A 17,433-nucleotide genomic window follows, 5' to 3' on the forward strand; every position below is an offset into this window, starting at 1 on the left:
TAAATTAATAAACTTTATTTTTTAGAGCAGTTTTAGGTTCACAGCAAAACTGAGCATAAAGTACAGAGTTCCCCTACCCCGGTCCCTGCCCACACATACACTCACCACTATTAGTGTCCCCCACACACTATTATTAAGGACGGGACTACTAGCATTTATTACTGTACTTGATTAAAACTTCAAAGCAATGTTTCAATAGCCTTTAAAGAATCATTTACAAATTCTATTGTGTCTGACTTAACAGAAAGACTGTGTTTAAACATATCCTGCTCTTGCCTCAAAATGCTGGTTTGCTCTGGCAGCCAAGGAGGGATTTTATTAAGCTGTTTGACAAACGGATGGACTGAAACACAGAGGAGGCTCAAGTCCCGGCCGACTCGTTTTCTTTCCACCAGATCTTAGGCTGTCACGTTGCAGTAGGTTCTCGGCGGGCGCGGAGTCAGCGGCCAGGACCGAACGGAGGCCCTTTTGTCGCAGCGCACAGCGACTCCCCAGGACCGAGCGCAGGGCGCGGGGCCTGGGTTGTGGGCATCGCGACGAACGGCTGCAGGCAGCTTCTGGAACTTGGGCTTAGCTCCTTGGGAGCTCGGTTGGGATGATCCGCACAGGAAAGCGGGCCTGCTTTGTTCGCACCACGGAAACCTGGCAGGAGGCTGGCAGGAGGAGCCGGGGCCGGGAGAGCGGCGCGCCGGCGACTCTGAGGGCGCGGAGCCCGTCCGTGTGCCAATTCCTGTCCGCTCGGGCTCCTGGGACTTGAAGGCTCTTTCGTCCCAGCCTCTCTCCTTTTCGCTTCAGCTCAGCTTTACTTGATTCTTTCTTTCCGCTTAAAGACTACTAGAGCTAACGTAACTTAAAAGAAGGAAAGCACTTCCGAAGTGACGTCTCCTGGCGGCCGGAAGTAACTGGAACGTCTCCTGTCGCCCCTTTTGCGTCGCTTCCGCGTTGCCTCCTGGGAGTTGTGGACCTGGGCGGGAGATGCCGCCCCTGGGCGAGCGGAAGGGGCGGGCCTTCCGGTCGGGCGGGTCCTGAGGCGGCGCGTTCGACTCGCCTCGCTTGAGGTACGAAGACCTTTAACTTAAAATTTTTTCTTGGTTTCTGTTACCTATTTCGTACTATTTTTAAAGGTTTTCTCCAACGAAATATATGTAAGTAAAACAAGTGACATTTGCTATTTTAAAGTACAAAAAGCATAAGGAAATAAAAGTGGCGGGGTGACTACATTGACCTCGGACAATTTACCAAAGGTATAAACCGAAGCCAAAGGCCTCTCTTCTGTACCTGCCCAGCACCCACCCTTAAAAGGAAAACACTTACCTGCTTTTTAAAGGAAAAAAATTAGGTGCAAATGTACATGCTATTAAAAAGTACACAAAAAGATAATGCCATGACAGTGCCTTCAGCCTTCCTTTCGCATTTGATGATCCATTTAGAAGTGCACAAAAAAGGTATCTTACTCTTTTTAAAATGGCTGTATAATAGTTTGTTCCATAAATACCGTAGTTTAGTCACCCACTGCCCTCTTCTTCACCCACTGAGGGACATTTTCGTTGTTTCTAATTATTTTTCTGTTGCAAAGAATGTTGCAGTGATAGCCTTGAACATATTTTGGTGTAAATCCTCAGGGTAAATTTGTAGAGAAAAAATTGCCCAGGCAATGATATATATGCTTTATGAAAGTTGATACAAACCACCAAATTGCCAGATTATACCTGCCAATTTACACTCTCCTCCAAGGACGAATGAAAGTGCTTTACGTCGTCATTTCTGCTTTAGCCCTGGGTAGCAGCAAACGGTAGGCATTTTGCTTCTCTGATAGGTGGTCAGTTTCTCTTCCTTTGATTAGCAATTTCATAATTATGAATAAGTTTGCACTACTGTAGGCATATTCATTAGACATTACTTTTTCTGAAAGTAGTCATGTTCTTGGCCCAATTTTCTATTGGGTTGTTAATCTTTTTCTTACTGATTTGTCTGTAAGGAAGTCAGCCTTTTGTCTGTTATGGGAATTGTGAATTTTTTTCTTGTATCTTATTTACTTTCTGATTTTGCTTTTATATTTTTGACCACAGAAATGTGCTTATTTTTTTTCCTTTTTTTAAATTTTTTATCTTGGGCTTGGGAAAAAACAGGGGCTTTTTCATAGTAACCAACCAACTTCCCCAGCTTTCTCGAGTTTCTGATGGCTCTACCCTTAGCCAGTGATCCCTTTTCTAGGTTAGACTAACAGGCCTCTATAATTAAGCACCTCCCCAGGCATCATTCTGACTTCTATGGTGCATGTGCTCACCACTCCCAGCTCCTCCCTGACAATCTGGTACTGGAGGGGGTGGGAGGGGTCATTCTTCCTTGGTGGGGCAATGCTGTGATCCCCTGGAGTGTGAAAAGCTGTAACTTCCTGGTGAAGCAAACAGGCTCCCCAACCCATTAGGCTCAACAGTGTCGAATCCCCTTTGCTTTATTTCTTAACATGTAGCTACCTCTGCTAACGCTAACAATGTGAAGGGGAAATAAAGTGTCAGTGGTCATTAATGATGAGGAAAACCAAATTGGTTACCAGTGTTAAAGGGTAGCACTGGTGGTCAGAAAGAACTTAAGTAATGTCAACACAATTCCCGGCTACAGGCTATGATATTTGACGATAGTTTCAACTAAGTCATACCTAAATTATAGTTAAGAGATTTGATATTGCTGCTACTGTAAGTCTGACCCCATCAGCAAATGCCTGCTTTGTTTCGCCAAAAGAAGAACCCTCAGCCTAGTACAGAATTCAGTAGGCCAGGCTGGCTTTTTGAAGCAGAGGTGAAGCTGAACAAATCTCATTAACTGCTTTGAGGACATGACAGTGACAGCTGACAGGAATAAGCCAGGGTGATATAATCCACTTGGACTTTATCGAAGATCATATTCTGCATCGAAGTCTTGTGTTTGAGGTAACTAAGGTACTCTCTTGGGGGGAGAAAACAATAATAAAAATGTTACCAATTTTCTTGGTCACCAAGAGTAATCAGAGATAAATCAATAAAAATTGCCAGACTCCAAAAGAAAATGTTTAAATGATTTTTAAACTGAATTTTCTCAATATTCTCAATGTGCTCTGTGAAAAATTTTAACTTATCTTTCAACTTTATCTCCTTTTTATCTCACATCTGTGAGAGAGCATATAATGTTAGGGTGAACACAGGAATTTAGGTAACTTTCTTTGAAATTTTGAAATCTGTGAAATAACCCAAAATATCATCGTTATGTATTTATAATACAGGAAATTATTTCTCTCTTTTCCTATTTCTATACCTCTCCTTGTCATAAAAATATTGTTTTCAAGCTCATTATGTCTCCATAAAAGTATAAATCAAGGAGAGAGGAAAGCATTAAGTTTGAATTCCATTGCTTTTAGTTGGGAGGTGATCAAAGCCAGTAATGCTATTTGAACACCTTTTCTTTGGCATTCAGAATTGCAGCTTGCTGTTTTCGGGCAATATAACGCTGAAAAACAAGGTTTTAATGATAAAATAGAGGAACAAAGACAAACTACTTTTGTCAATGTCAGTAGGTGAATAGCATTAATCTGTCTTCATTATTGCTATGCCTGCTGTATTATAGAGTGGGAGGATGTGTAATATCTTTACCGTGATCTAAGAGCTAAACACCGTGCAGAAACTTAAAGGCAGAACTATCTTTGATCAACAAAGTATGCGGATCATTTCAGTCTGAAATTGCCTTCAGAGGGTTTTGACATCTTCCTGTTAAATGTGAAGACCTTTCACTTTCCCTTATTGTCACCATTTCTCTAGGTTGTAAAGTTTGCTTGATTTTAATACTTAGCACAAGCTTTTTCTCAGTCAAGGAAGAAAACTTCTAAAACAAGAAAACAAGATAATTGGTAGATTATGTTTCCTTTTTGAAATCCTCCAAAGAGATAAAGCTTAATCAAAAATGTAAGTAGGATAAGTACAAAAATGCAACCTACAGTCAGAAGAAAATCTATCATTTTGCTATTAAACCCTCTTTTGAACAGTTACCTTGCTGACCTGTATATTCTTGGTTTCTTTTGGAGATACTACTTTTCCTTTACTTATAAAATCTTGCACATAACCAAATTTGCTAAACTCGACTAATTAAAATTGGCTGCATGCAGAACTGTTAAATGAGGGACATTTGTCTTTGGGTTCTCTCCTATTAGTGTCCCTTCCACGGCATCCAGTGCATACTCTTACTTATCGTATCCCAAAGTGATCAGTGTCTCTTTTCTCACACCCAAACCCCATCCCTCACCTCTGCAACCACCCGCTACTCAGCCTATGTTGCCCACGTTAGTCAGTGGATGCATCAGGCACTGAGTTATTAAATTGAAGAATACAGAGTCATCTTAATTTCATATTCAATCTTCAAATATTATTGATTGTACCCTCTAAATATTTTCTCAGATTTGTCCATTTTACTCCATTACCATATACACTCTCCTAATTATATATATATATACAGGGTGTCCTTAAAAATGTGTATACGTATATGCGTGTAAATTCTTTGGTTGCATAACCCATGGATACAGACAATAGTGTGGTAAAGTCCTGGAGCGAGGAGTGGGTGTGGAGTAGAAGGCATCAATGGGAAAAAAGCAGGACATCTGTAATATTTTCAACAATAAAGATAAATAAAAAAAAAAGAAATTTGAAGATCTAAAAAAGTATATATATTTTAACAGCTGATTCCTATTACATTTTGAAAATGAAATGTATTTTAATAAACACTGCCTTTATGATTATTCAAAGTGTGTATACATTTTTGGGGGACACCTTGTATATATATATTTACATACAGACATATGTACATGTTTACATGTAAATGCTTAGAATGAATCTGTAGACATAAGACACTGTTACCAGTGGTTTCCTCTAGGGAAGAAAACTGGTGGCTGGAAGACCAATGGTGGAAGGACACTTAACCTTTCTTGCCTACCCTTTTGTACCTTTAAAATTTTGACCTATGTGCACGTAGTGACCATTCAAAAAAAAGTAAAAGTGGGCCTAACTCAAATTAATGGTTTAACCGTATGTGTCACTCTTTTCCAGCTTTCTTTCCTCCAAAAGCACACAGCCACCAGATTAATCTTCTTAAAGCTTCACTTTTAACATGTTACTCACATGCTCAAGAAGCTACAGTAGTTTCCTGCTGCCTTCATAGGCGAGCTCAGTATCCTCTGCCTGATCAGCAAAGCTTCTCTCCACATGCTGGCCCAGGTCTTGTCAATGTGCTAATCTTGAAGGCTTTTCTCTCCAACGCACTCTGCCGTCGGGTCATTTTCCTCGCCTTTGCCTCATCTTGCTGTGGACATTTTCATCGTTCTGTGACGGCTTATGTGTGTTGCCCCTTCCTCCTTTCCATTTTTTGAAAGCTTCGATGATTCCTGTTAGATTTTTCATCAAAACCACACAATTTAGCATTCGATTATGTAATGTGCTGATGTTTCCTTCAATTTAATCTTATGTTCTCAACCAAATTAATTTACTCATATGGGAGGTGTGGTGATTAAAGCATATTCCTATTCAAGGAATAAGGGGCAGAGTTCAGCGTTGTTTTCATTGCACTATGACTCCTGTAGCAAGCGTCATCCAGAAGATACAGTTGGACCTTCCAGTCAGACTGGGCAGTGGCCAAGACACCTGTGAGAGGGGAAGCTTGTGATGGCAGGACTCATTTCATTCAGTCAGTAAATTGTTATGTAAAGTTTGACATTTTGCAGTTTTTATCTTCTTGGTTTTTTTTTTAATTGCTTTTTCTTATTACAAGAATAATATATGTTCATCTTAGCAAATGTAGATGAGTAAAAAGAATAAAATATAAATCACCTGAGGCCCCATTATCTAGTGACAACTGATTTATTTTGGTGCATATACTTTCTGATATTTTATAAATATATACACAGTGTATGTATACATACAATGTATATTTACAAAACTGGAATCATACCATAGCTACTTTTAAAATTTAAATTTTATATTTTTTACTTTTTAAATTGAGGTAAATTTGATATAACTTATACCTAGTAACATGCATAGGTCTCAGTGTTTAGTGAATTTTTACATAGTACCTACTGTTTTCTAACTTTTTACCACCTAACAATGGAGTGTGAACATTTCCTAGGCACTAAATATGTTTCTACATCATTTTCAATGACTATATGGTAAATTGCAGAATGTGAGGAGACGGTGTTCAGGAAAAAGAGCCTCGAGTTGCATTTTATAAAACATGAGTGAGTGTTCACCAAAATTCTTTTTGTAATTATCTTTTCCTTTTGTTTTCCAGAACATTAAAACATTGTACTGACTGTTCTCAGGATGGAGAATAAAGGAGCAATACTTTTATTTCTGGTCAAGGCTGTCTAGTGTTTGAGGGAATTCACATCACTTTCCTTTTTAATTGTGGTAAAATATACATTGTAACTATTTTAAGTGCACAGTTCAGTGGCATTGAGTGCCTTCACATTGTCGTGCAACCATCACCACCATCCATCTTCAGAATTTTTCTCATTTTCCCAAACAGAAACTTCATACCTATTAAACACTAACTCCTCATTTTACCCTTCCCTGCATTTTTCTTTCTGTCTCAATGAAGTTGACTCCTCAAGGTATCTCTTATGAGTAGAATCACATAGAATTTGTCCTTTTGTGTCTGGCTTATTTCACTTAGCATAATGCCTTCCAGGCTCATCCATGTTGTAGCGTATGTCAGAATTTCCTTCCTTCTTAAGGCTGAATAATATTCCATTGTATGTAAGTACCACATTTTGTTTATCTGTTCCTCTGTCGGTGGACATTGGGTTGCTTCTGCCTTCTGGTTGTTGTGAATAATGATGTTATGAACATGGGTATGCAAATATCTATTCAAGTCCCTGCATTCAAATCTTTTGGGTATATACCCAGAAGTGGAATTACTGGATAATATAGTAATTCCATGTTTAAATTTCTGAGGAATCACCATCCTGTTTTCCATAGCAGCAATTTTACACCATTTTAAGGCCATTTCCAGTTATTTTAGTAAGGATTTTGTGATACCCAAGTAGGCCTCCACATACCTCATGGAATGTGAAATTTCTAAAACAAAATTACTTTATTAAAACATTCCATACAGAACTTTTAACAAGAGAGGATATATAATAAAGGATTACTAAAAATGGTGCCTCAGTGCTTTATTTCTCTTCAGAAATAAAGCCTTAAAAGAGATGTATATAGGTGGGCTCAATGAAAAAGTGTTTTTTCCCAAGGTGATAACTTATGGGGGGCATTTAAAGGGTTAAAGCAGTTGCAATTTTGTATACCTCACCACTCACCTTCTCTGGATCTTAGACCTGGCCTGCATTTCCTAGGGCCACAGTGAGCTGAAACACACATTCCCTGCACCTACTCCAGGCCAAACACACTCCTGAGTCTGGAGAGAGCTAGCCCAGGAGAAATGGCACAGCAAATCCACCCCTATCATCATACAACTCCCTTTCTCACTTTCGTATTTTATTTCACTATTTTATATGGTTTTATTTGTTTGCATGTTTCTTGTTTGCCTCCCTCCATCAGAATGTAAGCTCCCTAAGAATCCAGACTTGTTTAGCATACCTTTCCTACATTCATGCCAGACACAAAATAAGTCCTTAATAAATATTTTTTGAATGAATAGGTTATCAAATGAATGAAATTTGCTTTCCTAGTCTATTGCCATCTACTCAAACTATTTAAAAAATTCTAAAATATTCTGAACGCTCAGAAAACCACCCTCTATACATATCTAACAAATCCTAAGGTTTTAGCATCTTGCCTCAAATTTTCTTTTGTCACTTAAAAAGAAGGAAAAAGATAAAAATATGTAGGATATGGAGAGGTGGCTCACTTGGGGAGTCTGTAAAAATGGGCAGTCTTTGTTTATCCAGAAGAGGAGTGGTTCATTTGCATTGCTTATATAAACTCAAACTACAAATCCCAGGCAGCACTGCAACAGTTTGGTAGCGGTCTATTATTTTTTTCTTCCGTAAACAGCCAATGAAAGGTAGTTTACACAGGTCTTGGATGACATCTGGTGTATTGGCTGTGTCCAGCCTTAAATCTAGTTAGTGCAGTTTGGAATGTGCTGCTGTAAACCAGATTTAAAACAGGCTTTTACTGTTCATTCGCAGCTCATTGCGTCTCTTGTTTCACGGGCAAGAAGAGCTGATTTAGTGATCTAAATGGATGCAATACTGAATTACAAATTGGATGATACTGAAGATTACTACACGTTACTGGGATGTGATGAACTGTCTTCGGTAAGACAGTGGATAATGCTGTTCTTTTTCACAACAGTACTGCAAGTTTTATTTAAGATTTTAACTTTGAAATTTTAGTCACATTGCCTAAAAACCTAATCTTGTATTATTTTAAAGCACTTCTGGCTCATAGAAAGTTAAGGATTTAAATGTGCGTTTGGGTCTTAACTTGAATAGTGTCCTCTTGCAATTTTACGGATATTTGTGATTGAATATGTGTATTCTGGCACATGGCCATAGATTCTATTTCAAATACATTAAAAATTGATATTTGAAATTTTGTTTTAATTGCTGTTGGCTGTGTTTCATAGCGTGCATAAGCTATAGCTTTATTAGAGTAATTTATATTATAATTGAGATGAAATGTAATTTTCTAATAATTAGTGATTTTAAAATGTTTTATTAAAAGTACTTTTATGTGAGCAGCTAAATGATACAAACCAAATAGCATCCTTTTATGTTAATATTTCAAATTGTGTGAAATAAATTACTTCTTAAAAGGGCTGCTTCTGATACAAAATGTGACAGTTCTGTACTTTTTCACTTGACCTATAATGGAATAGTGGCTTAAAGATCCCCATAGACAATTATAAAGGTTGTAAAAGGTTTTTAAATTTTGGAAAACTTGTTTATAATTCAACCTCCCAAGGGTAACACTATTAATGTTTGGTATATTAATCTTCAGTCTTTTTCCTGTACATATTTTCAAAGACATGTTTGGGAGGATATTATATGTACTTGTTGATTCCTGCTTTTTACCCACTGACATTATAATAAGGATTTCTCCATGCTACGAAACATTCTTCATACATATTTTAATGATTGCATGATTTTATTGTGCCACAATTGATTGTTCTCTTAATGTTAAATATTTTCTTTATTTCCAGTTTTCAATATTTTAAGTACTGTTGAGATGAATCTGAAATATATTTCAATTATATTATTAAATATATTCATATTATTTTATATTTTATAAATATATATTTAAAATCTATTTTAATACTAAAATATAGCTATTAATATTAAAATATTTTAAAGCAAAATATTTTTCTATTTATTTTTCTTTTATATGGCAGGAGTTTAGTAATAAAATATACTTTGGAGACTAGAATGCCATAGTGGACACAAAGGATTAAAATCTCTATCATCATCACTCTGAGGAGTTTATCTTAGGTACCTTGTAGTTACACACACATACACCCCAGGTTATAATACTCTTTTAGGTGCATATTTCTCCTATAGGATAATATGTTACTCTTGTTTACCTTGGTGGTGATTTTGCTTATAGCAATTGAGAAAGCTTATTACCATTTTTGTCATATGTGTTGTTCACACCTTGGATTCTACTATTGCCAAATAATTTTTGAAGGAACTATTTAAAATCAAAGGAATATAATTGAACTTGATAAGTTTCACAATTGGATTAAAAAATATTATCATGCTAGGTTAAAAAGTAAAGGTTGTTATATCCCCATAATAAATTTTTTGACTGTTTAGTCAGCCTCTTATAGTTATGTTGTCTTTTCAGCTTGCAAAGAAGGAGAATTAATTTTGAATAGACTAGAAAACTGATCCTGTTTATTTATGATGCTTATAACAGTTTAATTTTGTGGTTACCAGTTATAGTCATACTTCTCTGCATATATTGTGGCATATATTGAAAGGAGAATGAAAGCATTGTCTTGACATTCCTTCTGGTTGCGTATTACTGATTCTGTCAATGGCACAGTATGTGTAGATAACAATCATTTATTTAAATGAAATGATTTGGCCCGGCTGGCATGGCTCAGCGGTTGAGAATAGACCTAGGATCCAGGAGATCGCAGTTGGGGTTCCATTCCTGGTCAGGGCACATGCCTGGGTTTCAGGATCGATCCCCAGTAGGGGGTGTGCAGGAGGCAGCCGATCAGTGACTCTCTCATCACTGATATTTCTCTCTCTCTCTCCCCTTCTTCCTTCCTCTCTCTGAAATCAATAAAGATATGTTTAAAAAGAAAAAAAAAAAGAAAAAATGACCTGGCCCTGGCCAGTTTGGCTCAGTGGTTAGAGTGTTGACCTGCGGACTGAAGGGTCCTGGGTTCGATTTCAGCCAGGGACATCGGTTGCAGGCTTGTCCCGGGCCCTGGTCAGGGCACGCATGGGAGGCAACCAGTCTTTGTGTGTCTCTCATATTGACGTTTCTCTCTCCCTTTCTCTCCCTCTCCCTTCCACTCTCTCTGAAAAGCAATGGAAAAAATATCCTCAGGTGAGGATAAAAAAAAAAAAAAAGAAAAGAAATGAAATGATCTGTTGTAATTTTGTCATTTCTTTTTGTATGTATCCTTCCCATTTAAAAATATTTTATGCCATTTTTGAGTATTTAGTGTGACATTTCCTTTACTTGATTTGTGTTGGATGGATTTCCTTTACTTCAAATATTCCTTGATTTGGTGCTCTAAAAAATTGACCATTAGTCTTCATATCCCCAAACAATTTAGCAGTTATAATTTCAAAGCCACTTGATATTTTCATTCTTATAACAGTTGAGTTGACACACACACATAATTCTTTTGCTTTAGTATATAGTTCTTACAATTTACAGCTTATGTTAGAAATTAATTAAATGACATATATAAACTATGGGAGGATTTCCATGTTGTTGAGTAGAAAACAACATAACCCCCATTTCAAAAACATTTATGAAAGTTTGAGTCCAAGTCAGTCAACTTTTCCTTCTTATATCAGATTTTACACAAAAGACACATGCTATAAAATCTTCTAAAATCCTTAGTGATGCAGACACCACACAGTAGTGATGTAAGACGTTCTTTCTGGTGTGGATCTAATTTGATTTTTTAATATTTTGTCACCATTTTACAGTAATGATAAGATTTCTTGATTTCAGAATTTCATGGACTTTAATATTGACCATAAACTCATAAAGGGAAACACCTGTTTCTTTTTTCTAGTTCTTTTTCTCATTGACTTCAGACCACCTAGGTTTAAATCATACCATTTACTAGCTGTGTGACCCTGGGAAAATCACTTAACTTTTCTGTGCCTTGGTTTCCTAATCTGCAGTTGGGGATAGTAATAGTACATAGGGTTGTTGTGAGGATTAAGTGAGACATGATATAGAAAGTGCTTAGGCCCAGCCGTGCGTGGCTCAGCGGTTGAGCATCGACCTGGGATCCAGGGGATCGGGGTTCGATTCCCGGTCAGGGCACATGCCAGGGTTGCGGGCTTGATCAATGACTCTCTCATCATTGATGTTTCTGTCTCTCTCTCTCCCTCTCCTTTCCTCTCTCTGATATATTTTAAAAAAAAAAGAAAAGAAAGTGCTTAGAACAGTGCCTGTCACATAGTAAATTGTAGTTGTTGTGGTGTGGGTGTTGTTTTGGTCTCACAGTAATACTTGGAACTTAATTTCCAAAATATATGTTTAATAAGGAAATATGGAGTATGAAGAGAGCACTAAGAAAAATGTTAACCTAGACACTTAATATTTGGGTCTATGACATATGCATACCAATTATGTATACATATACATATGATATGTCTATAATAGTCTGTAAATAAGTACATGAATATACGTATATATTTATATGTATATTTTTATATGTGTTTGAAATCAGACTGCCTGAACTCAAATCCTGGCCACTTACTAGCTGTGTGACCTTGGGAAAATTATGTCTGGTTTTCTAATTTGCAAAATGGGAATGGTAATGATACCCACCTCATAGACTTGTTGAGAGAATTAAAAGAGACGCTGTATGTAAAGTGCTTAGAGTAATACTTGGCACAGAGTAAGTCTCAATACATCTTAGCTATTATTATCATCATTATTACATATGTATATTATATACATATATATGTTACATCATTCCTTTAGAGGTAAAACATGGATTTATACTGCACAAAATGCTTTGTAGGTTACCTTTTCTCATGTGTTATATATTAAATGCATTTTATAAATTATCTCAGATTATTAAAAGTTTTATACTACAAGATGTTTTTTAAAAAAATGTTTTTATTGATTTCAGAGAGAGGAAGGGAAAGGGAGAAAGAGAGAGAAACATCAATTATGAGCGAGTCATTGATTGGCTGCCTCCTGCCTGCCCTCCAGCAGGGAGCGAACCCCACAACCTGGGCATGTTCTTTGACCGGGAATGGAACCATGACCTCCTGGTTCATGGGTCATTGCTCAACCACTGAGCCATGCTGACCAAGCTAAAAGGTGATTTTTTTTAATTACTGTAAAATATTCCAGCCTATGGCTATATTACAATTAACTTTAACAAATATCTTATGATGGACACATAAGTTTTTGTTTACCTTCTTATTACTAAATTCTTTTCCTACCTCTCATTATCTCCTTAGACAAATTCCTTGAATTGGAATTGTTGGATCAAAGAGTATGAAAAAAATGATAGCCCAATTGTTTTCCAAGAAATTTGCACCAGGAGAGCATGAGAACGTTTAGTTCTTTGCACCTTCACTAACACTGATCATTATCTTTCCTTGGATGTTTTGCTTTATTTGAGTACAAGTAAAGTTGAATATTTTTGTATGTTTACTGGCCAAGAGGATAGGCAGTTTTCCAGACCATTGAACATAGGATCAGGAAGTCAGGATTCAGTGGACCTGAACATGGAGAGCCTCACCTGCCTGTGGGTTGCACTTGACACTGGGCACATGGGGTGGGGATGCCAGGAGATTCATAGAATATGTCCAAAACAAAATAACCCACTTTACCAGTTAGTTTAACCAGAACCAGCTCTATATAAGAGATTTATGATGAACTTTATGAGAGTACAACTGTGAAAAGCAATGAAAGACATATGTGGGCTATTCTTAATTTTTAAAAATATGACACTGGCAAAAATACAGAAAATATAAAGAAGAAACCAGCAATGGCATACTTTAGTGCTACTGAGAATTAACCATTTTGACACATTTGCTTCCAAGGGTTAATACCAGAATGTTTCCTAATGGGATAGGAATAAAAAAATAAAACAACAATAAAACCCCAAATTTCTACCTTTGATAGATAGGTATGATTTTACCCACTTATGTTATTAAAATCCCCCAAAATATATAGATAGATATATATGTAAAAAATGTGTCTTGAAGGATTTAACCTGTTATCTTGGGGGAGAAGAGGTAAAGAAGCTTTTACTTTTTATTCTGTGTGTATATGTATATGTATATGTATATGTATATGTATATGTATATGTATATGTATATGTATATATATATATTTTTAAATTCTTGACATGTTCATATATATTTTTTTAATATGTCTTTATTGAGTTCAGAGAGAGGAAGGGAGAGGGAGGGAGAGAGGTAGAAACATCAGTGATGAGAGAGTCATTGATCTGCTGCCTCCTGCACGCCCCCCACTGGGGATTGAGCCCGAAACCCAGGCATGTGACCTGACTGGGAATCGAACTGCCAGCCAGGCTTTATTCTGTATTGATAGAAATTTTTTCGAAGAGAGATTGTGAGTAGTCATAAATTACTTGTTAATTATAAAACACTAACCACTAGAATCTTTAGAATGTTTAATATTTTAAAATTGAAAAACAACTTATTTTCTTTGTTATATAAGCAGGTTATGGTGACTGATGGTTAAAGGGAGCACCCAGGAAGAGGAAACAATCGATTACAGTTCTTAACAGGAAGCCTATCTCTTATTATTCCAAGGGGTTCTCAGTAGATGCCTAACAAGGGAGAGAATAAAGTTATTAGCCTGGGTTTTATTCATATGCATGTCTAATACAGTCAGACTGATTATAAAAGTGAAGAAATTTTTTATGAGAACTGGTTGATTAAGAGTGACATGGAGCTGATAAACATGTCTGTCCTCTCATGAATCTTATGGCAATATTGAGCTGAGCTGCTTGAGAATTCATTTCTCAAACAAGAGGTAATTTGCTTTCATTAATTAGTGGATAGTAAATATAGAACTTAATAATAGGTCCCTGATCCTGAACGATGTTTGGATTCCAAGTCCGCCTGCTTAGTTGACAAAAAACTTAGCTCTTTCAGTAACTAGATGAATGACTTCAGACAAATTACTTCACCACTGACATTTAATAATAGTTACTGTTATTGAGCTCTTACTATAGTCAGGCTTTGTGTTAAGTGCTCTAATTACATTATTCGTGTAATGTAAAGATGAGGAAACCTAGGCACTTAGAAGTTTTATAACTTGTCTAAAGTCCCAGGGTAGAACTGGGATTTAAAACGAAGCAATCAGATTCCAGAGCCACATAATCACTGTTGTCTCCTGCTGCTGTCATTACAATTATGATTAATAAAGCCAAGTCTTGATTATTCCTGATGATAATAAGGATGAGATGGGTGAGTGAAATAAAATAAAATCATAGAGGGCCTTCAAATATAATTCTAGTTTGGGCTGAAGTTTCTGTTTTCCCAGTCAAAATATCTAACCATGCTGTTAATTGGTAGCAAAGTGATCAGGTTTGAATTATGTCCTTTTTAAAAAAATTGTGAAATTCTTAATAAAACTGAAAAGGACCAAAAGGAGGAACTTTATAGTGGATAATTTATAAACTGGATAGTCATCCCTGAATAATGAATGGTGGCTAAGCATCTTTTGAAGAACTTAGATGTGTGAACACATCTTTTATACATTCTTAGGGTAAACCTGTCTGACCTTTTTTGACACTTAAATATATTGAGCTCATAGATGTCTTGGGCCATCATCTAAATACAGTAACAAGTTAAATTGTTATCACAGATCACTATTTGCATAGGGGCTTTTATTGGATACTTTCTGAATTTTGTTATTGATGAAATTATTTCTTAGAGTAAAATGTCAAAATACAAATATAAAGATCAAAATGAAAAGTTGGGTTGATCATGGCTGTTTTGGGAAGGACTGATGTTCAACTTCTGGACTCTATTTTAAATATTCATTTTTGTTTTAGGTTGAACAAATCCTGGCAGAATTTAAGGTCAGAGCCCTGGAATGTCACCCTGACAAGCATCCTGAAAACTCCAAAGCGGGTAGGTATTTAATAGCTGTTTCTCATGAAAATGAATAGCCTATAGAACTAAAAAGCCATTGAATAGTAACTTAATTTTTTTCTCTCTTATTATTTTATTTATTTATTTATTTATTTATTTATTTATTTATTTATTTATTTATATCTTTATTGATTTCAGAGAGAGGAAAGGAAGGGGGGAGAGAGAGAGATAGAAACATCAATGATGAGAGAGTCATTGATCGAGCCCACAACCCGGGCATGTGCCCTGACCAGGAATCAAACCCTGATGGCTTGGATCCCAGGTTGATGCTCAACCGCTGAGCCACACCCTGCCAGGCTCTCTTTGTTATTTAAAAAAAAAATATATCTTTATTGATTTCAGGGAGAGGAAAGGAGAGAGGGAGAGAGAGAGAGAGAGAGAGAGAGAGAGAGAGAGAGAGAGAGAAACATCAATATTGGGAGAGTCATTGATCGGCTGCCTTCTGGGAATCGAGCCGCAACCCAGGCATATGCCTTGACCAGGAATTGAACTGAGATCTCCTGTATCCTAGGTCGATGCTCAACTGCTGAGCCACATCCGGCTGGGCTTCTCTCTTGTTCTTAAACTTACTCTTTCATTCAATGCCAAAAAATGTTTTTGTACCATTGGATGGTAGAAGGGGAGGGAAAAGTGTAGCGTCTTTTCTCTAACAGTAGTCATTTAACATGCATTTTTCTTTCTGCTGTAATGTGCTGCCTCATGGTTTCAAATATGCCCAGTTTATGTCTATTTCACCAGCGGAGTGTTAATGTAAGTATGTTTGTAACCAGAAGGTTGTCTTGATGAGAACCTTGCTGTGTTCTCTTCATTTCAGGGACCCGAATATGTCCATGTATGATATATGTCCATATGCATGATAATATATTCATACTTTTGTTTTTTCCTTTATGATAACTTAAATTCCATTATCATAAATTTAGACATAGATGCTTATGTCTATCTTAGCCTGAAAAACTACTAACAAACTAATCATCCTTCCTTAACCCGTCTCCCTCCTGCTGCTCTTCTATCTCCCTCCTTCCCTTTAGAGCCCAACTTTCTGAAAAAGCAGTCCACAGCTGATTTCTCTACGTCGTTGCCACCCAGTTTTTCATTTATCCCAGCCTGACTTCCTCCTCACCTTTCTTGGGAACTGCTCTTGTAATGCTCACCAAGGACTTCTTGGCTACAAGTCCAATGGTTGCCTTTCTGGCTTTATCTTCCCCGAGCTTGCATCAGAATTTGGCACTGTTGATCGTGCTCTCTTTCTTGAAACACTCTTTTCTCTTAGCAGCCACCTGTGCACTCATGCTTTTCCTCCAGCTTCTTAAGCTGTTCTTTCTGTCTCCTCTGTGGGTCCTTCTCTGCTGCCCTCAGGGTTCCCTCTCAGACTTTCCTCTGGGCTTACTCCCTACTTTCTCTGGAGTCTTGTGTAAGTCTGTGGCTCCAGTCATCAGCTCTTCGTTGATGGTTCCCAAACCTATCCTCAACTTAGTTCTCATTCCTCATTTTCAGACTGTGGTTTTGACTGCTTCTTGGAAATCTCTATTTGAGGACATTTCAAAGTCACCCTGTCAAAAACTGGACTGATTCTCCTCTCACCCTCTCTGAAACCTCATTCATATTTTTATGTTTCCCCATCTCAATAAATGGAACCACCATCCCTTTAGTTGGCCACGCAAAAGCCTTGCCTCCCTCCTCTTCACATCGGGCCGATGCTGGTGATTTGCCTTCTACAACTCTCTCTTCTTCCCTCCATCCTCACAGCCACTACAGTAGCTCACCATCATTTCATGCCTGGATCCTTCCAGCACTCCTTCAGTTGCTTCACACTGGAGATAGTGATCTTTTTAGTTACGGGAAAAATGAAAGATTTAATATGTATAAAGAATACCCAAACTGCCCTGGTCAGTTTTGCTCAGTGGTTAGAGAGTCAGCCCTCAGACTGAAGGGTCTTGGGTTCAATTCTGGTCAAGGGCACATACCTTGGTTGTAGGCTCCATCCCCAGCCCTGGTTGTGGTGCATATGGGATGTAACCAATCAGTGTGTCTCTCTTACATGGATATTTCTCTTGTTGTCTCTCTCCCTTCCACTTTCTCTGAAAACCAATGGAAAAAATATCCTCAAG

General features: G+C 37.3%; 1 protein-coding gene across 4 annotated transcripts in view; it reads left to right on the top strand.

Annotated features, from left to right (window-relative positions):
* Nucleotides 1–970: 970 nt before the first annotated feature.
* The window catches only part of DNAJC12 (DnaJ heat shock protein family (Hsp40) member C12), a 40,260-nt gene continuing 23,797 nt past the window's right edge, over nucleotides 971–17,433 (top strand). The window contains exons 1-3 of one of the 4 annotated variants that reach the window (XM_016198411.2): nucleotides 971–1,058; nucleotides 8,162–8,290; nucleotides 15,226–15,304. In XM_016198411.2, coding sequence (XP_016053897.2) covers nucleotides 8,213–8,290; nucleotides 15,226–15,304 — 157 coding nt within the window. In that variant the 5' untranslated portion in view covers nucleotides 971–1,058; nucleotides 8,162–8,212. Of the gene's footprint in view, nucleotides 1,059–1,105; nucleotides 1,146–6,022; nucleotides 6,771–8,161; nucleotides 8,291–15,225; nucleotides 15,305–17,433 lie in introns of those variants that run through there. The other 3 variants (XM_016198409.2, XM_016198412.2, XM_016198410.2) reach the window with 3 other exon arrangements.

This window comes from Miniopterus natalensis, chromosome 14 (genome assembly GCF_054644295.1).
Source record: "Miniopterus natalensis isolate mMinNat1 chromosome 14, mMinNat1.hap1, whole genome shotgun sequence".
In the NCBI taxonomy this organism is placed as follows: domain Eukaryota; kingdom Metazoa; phylum Chordata; class Mammalia; order Chiroptera; family Miniopteridae; genus Miniopterus; species Miniopterus natalensis.